General features: G+C 56.8%; 1 protein-coding gene across 2 annotated transcripts in view; it reads left to right on the forward strand.

Annotated features, from left to right (window-relative positions):
* The window catches only part of ISOC2 (isochorismatase domain containing 2), a 15,224-nt gene extending 8,397 nt beyond the window's left edge, over window positions 1-6,827 (forward strand). For both annotated transcript variants that reach the window (XM_004715711.2, XM_045292977.1), the window contains exons 2-6: window positions 3,604-3,743; window positions 3,868-4,077; window positions 4,394-4,464; window positions 4,584-4,701; window positions 6,438-6,827. In XM_004715711.2, the coding sequence (XP_004715768.1) occupies window positions 3,606-3,743; window positions 3,868-4,077; window positions 4,394-4,464; window positions 4,584-4,701; window positions 6,438-6,518 (618 nt within the window). In that variant the 5' untranslated portion in view covers window positions 3,604-3,605 and the 3' untranslated portion in view covers window positions 6,519-6,827. The remainder of the gene's footprint in view (window positions 1-3,603; window positions 3,744-3,867; window positions 4,078-4,393; window positions 4,465-4,583; window positions 4,702-6,437) is intronic.
* Window positions 6,828-7,381: the final 554 nt, after the last annotated feature.

Genomic DNA, 7,381 nt, shown 5'->3' on the forward strand with positions numbered 1-7,381 from the left:
ACGCCACACCAAGGGGTTATACAATAGGCATACACGTAACAGGAGGGGAACGAGCTAGGATGTACATGCAATAGGAAGGGGAGGCACTAGGGGCACACATGACAGGAAGGCATACAAGGAACCAGATAGGCGGGCTCTAGAGTCAAGATGGCAACCTAACCTTGGTCGATCCTGAGTTGCCTTGACCTTGGGTGTCTGGGCTCTCCTTCAGGGGAACCATCCATTATCCTTAGCAGAAGGGAGTGGGTCCTACTGAGGGTGGGACAGACAATAGGGTCTGATGGTCTTAGATGGCTGACAACCTTCAGGCAGATAACCTTCAAGCAGTTGACCTCCAAGTGTATAGTCAGTGACCATGTGTTTGCAAACAGCACCATAAAATTGGCATTATTAAGAGGGGGAGCATGGTAGGGAGTAACTTCTACTTAGGAGAATGTGAGTGGGATGGAACGTGAAGGTTCCTCTATGGGGAGCCTTGGCCTCCCAGGCTCCTTAATGCACGAATGCTGAGAGTTTGCCAGAAGGAATATACTCTTCCCGATTTTCAGTTTCCCACCAATTACGTCATCTGAGAACTATGGCCCAGCCTAGTGGACACATCCCTCGGGAAAGGCAAAGTTTCATCCATGAGAGTAGTCCATGCAGGTGCATGAGACCAACACGCGACACAGACGTGATGTGAGCCCCTGCCGTGGGGGAAATGGCGCCTATAGGCTTTCTTGGAGCCAGGCAGCTGCAGACCTCCCATTTGTAAAGAAAACACCAGCCCTGCAGAGCACAATCACGTAGGGCCCAATGCTGCGAGGGGTGCCTGAACCTCGCTTCTTCACTGAACAGTTGTGAACCTCGATCGCGTTCCAGAACTTTCTCACTACCCCACAAGGAAACCCATACCCAGTCAGCAATCCATCTCTGTTCCTCACTTCATCCCGGCTTAGTGCTGAATTTAGGAGCCCTGGTGGCCTGGACTGCCAACCACAGAGTTGGCGGTTCAAACTCACCTGCCATTCCGTGTGAGAAAGAGGAGACGGTCTGACCCTGAGTGATTTCCAGACTCAAATCTTGCAAAGGCCTGCTGTGTGTCAGAATCAACCTGCTGGCCATGGCGAAGCCAGGTTCAGGAGCCCTGGTGATGCAGTGGGTGAAATATTGGGCTGCCAACCACGAAGTCAGCAGTTCAAACCCACCAGCCTCTTCAAGGGAGAGAGCCGAGGCTGTCTTCCTGTAATGCTTTCCAGCCTTGGAAACACCTTGTAGGGTCACTCGGTCAAAATTGGCTGGGTGGCAGTGTTTGTGTTTCTTTTAAGTAGTTTTATTGAGAATTCACCTGTCATATACTTCCATCGTTCAGTCATATGAAAGGGTTGTATAATCACCGCTGCAATCAGTTCTAGAACATTTTCTTCCTTCTTGCACTCATTATTAGCTCCCGCCTCCTTCCAGCCTCCCCCACCCCATGCCTGTACCCCAAAGAAGAGGGCTACCCAATGGCAGTAGGTTTTAAGGCAGTGGTTCTCAACCTTCCTCATGCCACAGTCCTTTCATGCAGTTCCTCATGTGGTGGTGACCCCAGCCATAAGATTATTTTCGTTGCTACTTCACTGTAATTTTGCTACTGTTATGAATCGTCATGTGACTATCTGCTATGCAGCATGTATTTTCTTTCTTTTTTATTTATTTATTTTTTGTAGGATATATGTTCATTGTTACAAATTAAACATCATGAAAGCATAGTGATGAATCACAAAAACAACATGTAATAATATATTGTGAAATGTTTATTTATAATGACAAATAAATGAAATTTTGTCTTGAAGCATGATGTAGCATGGGTAACAGTCTTCACGCCAGATACTCGTATGTGGGCATATCTGCCTGTGGGCAGATCCGCCTGGAGACAGATAGAGGATCAGAGTCTCGGTTCCTAAGACCATCAGAAATAACGTGTTTTCCGATGGTCTTAAGTGACCCTTGTGAAAGGGTCATTTTACCCCCAAGAGGTTGTGACCGACAGGTTGACAACTACTGTCCTAGGCAATTACCAATCCTACTACTGTCTCTATCGACCAACCCCTCCTGGATTTCACATACAGAAGATCATTCAAAACACAGACAGGAAGCAAGAAAACCAAAAACCACAACCATGAGGAGGCAAGATGTAGAAAAACCTCAAACAAAAAGAATGCAGAGAATGTTAAGAACTGAAACAACTGTAGAATGGGTCAAACGATCAGATGATAAAGCATTACATGTTCACCTAACTAACCAACCAACCTTCATCAGCCATCGTTGGCTTTCCAGTGCTCTCGTCTGATAGCAAGGCTGTTCACCGCCCTGGAGCCTGGTCAAAGGGGACGCACCAGAGGTTAATCCACGTGTGGGCCTGCAAATGGCATCTGCGCTTCCACAGTCACCCAAAGCCTTCTGAAAACCACGTGTCCGCAATTTAAGCGCTGATGCCATCCCCTCCTTCGGATGAGGATTTTATTATTTACAATCCTTGGATCACAGAGGATGGGGTGTTCCTTCCCTGTGGACTTAGTTCACACCCCTTTTATGTTCTCACGTTTTACTCTGATGCGGACAAGAGTCTATAGAGCAGGTTCTTTTTATTGCTGTTTTGTTTTTCGGATCAAAAGTTTTGCAAACTGATTTTCCATTCAGGGATCCACACCCGTTTTTGTTGTGTGGCACGGTTGCAGGCCCCACAACATAACAGCACTCTTCCCACGTCCTGCCAGTGTTTCCCACGCCCCTCCCTTCCTCCCTGGGCCTGCCTGCAGAGTCCTTTGACGGAGGAACCTTTGCCCGCAGGGTGTCTAGACATAGTCTCAAAGGTCCCACCAGTCTCTTTCAGTCCAGTAAACCTGGCCTTTTTGGTTTTAAATGATTTTGCGTTGGCATCTGGCGATTGCTCTGACTGTATTGAGGGTTCTCTGTGAGCCCTTTCAGAACAGGTGGCTGGGCACCACCTAGTTTCTTCTGGTCTCAGAGTTGGGGAATATGCTTACCAGGCACCCGTTCCTGCTGGGGCTTGTTCCCAGGCATTTTCTTCACTCCTCTCCCTCTGGCTGGGAAGAGACCAGCAGTTTGCTTTAGATGGCCACTCACAGGCTTGTAAGACCCCTGTGGATTCTCACCCAGTTGGGTGTAGAACAAGACCTGGAAGGGAGCCTCAGCCAAGGGGTTTGGCCCCTGGTTAGGGAGAGGTTGAGAGATGAGGGAAGTTCAGGGAAGTCAGGTTTGAAGCTTGAATTCACACCTCGGACCCCCGTTGTGCAGGCGCACCACATAGAATCCAACTAAACAGCTTGGAGCCAAGGCCCCAGATGTGCATGTGTGCGCATGCGTAAGTGACTGTTCTAACCTCATAGTAGCAGCCGGCTGGGTGCCCTGGAACAAGCCGCGCCCCGGCTCAGTTTCTCTTGGGGGAGAGGGGAGGATGTTCCCCCCAGGCAGGGACTGGGCGAGCTGTGACCCGCTCCCGCTTCAGGACTCTACGGCCGCTGCTCCTCAGAGCCCAAAGAAACCCCCCAACACCACAGCCGTCTCCAAGAAGCATCTTGGCCTTTGCCCGACGGCCTCTCTCCCCCTACCCCCCAGACATGGCGGCTGCCAGGGGCGGCCTGGGCCGAGTGCACCCCGGCTCATCCATCCTGTTCCTATGCGACATGCAGGAGAAGTTCCGCCACAGCATCGTCTACTTCCCTGAGATCGTCTCCGTGGCCGCCCGCATGCTCAAGGTACCGCACTGGCTCGCCTCCCTCCGACCGGGAGTCCAAGGCCCACCCCCAGCCCTTCTCCTCAGACCAGGAGTCCTGACCCCCAGCCCTCCACGCTCAGATCTGGCCTTGGCCCCTTGCACAGGTGGCTCGGCTGCTGGAGGTGCCGGCAGTGCTGACAGAGCAGTACCCGCAGGGCCTGGGCCCCACGGTGCCGGAGCTGGGAGCCAATGGGCTGCGGCCACTGCCGAAGACCTGCTTCAGCATGGTGCCTGCTCTGCAGCAGGAGCTGGACGCCCGGGCGCAGCTGCGCTCCGTCCTGCTCTGCGGCATCGAGGCTCAGGCCTGCATCCTGGTGAGAGCCTGGCCCCTGAGCCACTTCTCCCTGGGGGACCCCTCAGAGTGCCTGTCCCAGTATCTTTAGCCTTCATAACCGGCCCCAACTGGTGTTCCCCCTCCCCATCCTCACCCTGGACCTTCATCCTCTTGGGAACCCCTTCCCCTGCCCTGACTGGAGTATCCCCTCCCCATCCTGACTGGGGAGCCCTGCCCTGATCCTGAGCCTCCCCTCCATCCCCATCTTGGGTCCTCACTTCTGATCCGGATCCCCTACCCCTGACCGACACCCCTATTCCCGGCCAGGCCTGTCTCTGACTTCCCTCTGCCCCCAGAACACAGCCCTGGACCTCCTGGACCGCGGCCTGCAGGTCCACGTGGTGGTGGACGCCTGCTCCTCCCGCAGGTGAGGGGTCCCTTCCCTGGCTGGGGGCGGGGCGGGGCCGAGGGTGAGGGGAAGGAAGGAGGTGGGCGTGGCCGGCCAGCGCTGACACCACCCCCGCCTCCGCTCACCCCCCACCGCAGCCAGGTGGACAGGTTGGTGGCGCTGTCCCGCATGCGCCAGAGCGGTGCCTTCCTCACCACCAGCGAGGGACTCATTCTGCAGCTTGTGAGGGATGCCGCGCACCCTCAGTTCAAGGAGGTAAGGGCTTCAGCGCCTCCTCACCACCCCACTTCCCACCTGGGGACCACTCCCACCCCCAACCCTCTTCCCACGCCGCACGCAGTCCCCGCTGCCGCCTCTAGGGGCGCTGCGAACTCGACGCAGAGAGGCGGCCCAGACCCAGTGAGGTGCGGAGGGAGTCCGGCTGGCAGAGGCCCGGACCCCAATGTCATGGAGAAAGCCCACCTCACACGACCCCATGGAGGAAGCTTCAGAAGCTGTAAAGCTTTATGCAAGCCAGAGAAAATCCCCTGGGTTTGACCGGCCACAGTACAGCGTTTAGTGAACACCAGGGTTAGGACCCAACAAGACTCCGGCTCTTCAGTGACCCTGCAGGACAGGGCAGAGCTGGCCCTGTGGGTGTCCGAGGTTCGCAGTCTTCACGGAAACAGACAGCCTCAACTTTCTCCCACTCAGAGCCACACCGGCGACCTTTCTGTGACAGCTCGGCGCTTTAACTGCTGCACCTCCTGAGCGGGTTGGGGGTGGGGGGCCGCATTACACAGGTGAGTCCATAAGCACTGAGAACGAACGGGATGCTGCTGAGAGTGGGGCAGAAAACTCGAGGCTCACCTCCCCACCTTGGAGTGCCAGGGTGACCTCTGACGGGGAGGGGCAACCAGTATTCCAATTCCAAAAGGCTCTCTCCCCTCCCCCTCCCTAGGTGGAAGCAGCCTGTGCAAAGGTCCTGAGACAGGACCACAGCGGGTCTTACTCCTGGTGTTGTGGGCAAACCGATGGATAGAGGGGGGTGGGGGTGGAGGCAGCCAGAGTCAAGCCCCACCCCCCAGACCTGTGGGATTTTGCTCATGGAGCTGTCTCTCCATCAGACCTGTGGCAGGCAAGTGGCAGCCCCGAAGCACTGTGGGTGTGGCATTGTGCTGCTACCCTGCCAGCCTCTCGGCCGAGGAAAGATGAGGCTGTCTGCTCCTGTAAAGATCTCCAGCCAGGGCCAAACTCCATATGGGGTTGTTAGAACAGGCATCCACTGGGTGCAAGGTCAGGGGTTCAAACCCATCAGAAGACTCGCATGTGAAAGAGGAGGCTGTCTGCCGACTTGTAAAGACTGACAGCCTTGGAAACCCACAGGGGCAGTTCTGCCAGCGTCCAGGGTCGCTTTGAGTCTCAATGGACTCCACTCGATGGCAGTGGGTTTGGTTTGGGTGTAGTTGTCTGTATGGTGAATTGGCTAGGGTGAGTGGCTCACAGGTCGAGGTGGGGGACCTTTTTGCTGACCTCCGGGAGGCAAACGTTGGTAGGAGCTGTGAAGGGATGGGAATGGGCAGCATGGGAGGAGGTGGGCTGCAGCCAGGGCCAGGTGCCCAGAGGTGGTAGGCAGTTTCTTGTTAGCAGTGCATAGGGGCTTTGAGATCCCAAGTGGCTCCCATCGGATCTCGAGGTCAAGGTCTGGGCTGGAGATTTGGGAGTAGGGCGCCTTGGAGGAGGGGGCCGGGGATGAGGCTGCTTAAGACAGAGGGGTACACAAAGATTCCCCAAGGGGCAAGACAGAACCACTCACCACCCATGGCCCCAGCCAGCAAAAGGGACCAAAATGTCAGGGGAATTGGAGCTAATTTAGGTAGATGTGACAGGGAGGCCGGGGTGTTGTGGGAAGAGATACCGGTGGGGACAAGAGAAATGGAGTCTGGAGCGATACCCTGAGGCAAACCAGGACCCTCAACTCTCCCTGACCACCGCCCCCCTTGCCCCTGCAGATACAGAAGATTATCAAGGATCCTGCCCCGGACAGCGGGCTGCTGGGCCTCTTCCAAGGCCAGAACCCCCTCCTCAGATGACCTACCTCCTGTCCCCCAAGCTTGGATGTCGCCACCCCCACCCACCCCGTTTCTGGATCCCAGGAGTGGTGCAGTCCACCGGGAGTACCGCCCCCCTGGGAGGGGAGGTAGAGTGCCGCCTTCCCATTGGACACTGCCTCCCGGAAATGCAAATGAAACTCCTGGAAGCTGGGAAGGGGTTGGTTAAGCGGAGCCGGAGGCGGAGCGTGGCCCCGGGCCACTTCACGGTGGGGGAAGGGAAGGGGGAGAGGGTGTCACGGAGTGTGTGGGACCTGGACTTGCTGAATAAAACATTGATGAGACTGTGGACCGAACCATTCTTGCGTTTGAGGAGGGTGTGTCCCGGGGGCGACTGGGGGTTGCGGGAAGGGGCAGGGGAAAAGGGGTCCCCAGCAGGTGGGGAGGGGGAGGTGCCTCTTCCCAGCCCCGAGAGCTGGATCCAGGCAGTGGCAGTCAGAGCCCAACGGAAGCCTAGAGCCCATCTGCTCCGGAGAGCTGGAGAGCGCAGCCGGCCGGCCGCCCGGGGGTCGCGGACACGCTGCCAGCCGCCCCCCCTCCTGCCCCCCATCCATCCGCGAGCGCGCGCGTACACGCCCAGCACCGGCGGCTCACAGACACGCGCTCGCGCTGCCTCCCCCGGCCAGCCCCCCACGCTGCCGCCACCCGGACTCCCCAAGGGTCCCGCATCCAGAAAGCGAGGTGAGCGCGAGGTGCAGATGGGGAAACCGAGGCACAGAGGGGTAGGGTGGGACAGGGGCGCAGTAGAGGAGGAGGCGGGCATACGGGTGGATGAATGGAAGGATAGACGCAGAGTGGTCCCCGCATAGCCCCCCTCCCACCCCACCCCTGCAGACGCAGCAGTC

Source organism: Echinops telfairi, unplaced genomic scaffold (genome assembly GCF_000313985.2).
Source record: "Echinops telfairi isolate 266 unplaced genomic scaffold, ASM31398v2 ScPeMD7_655;HRSCAF=1070, whole genome shotgun sequence".
Taxonomy (NCBI): Eukaryota; Metazoa; Chordata; class Mammalia; order Afrosoricida; family Tenrecidae; genus Echinops; species Echinops telfairi.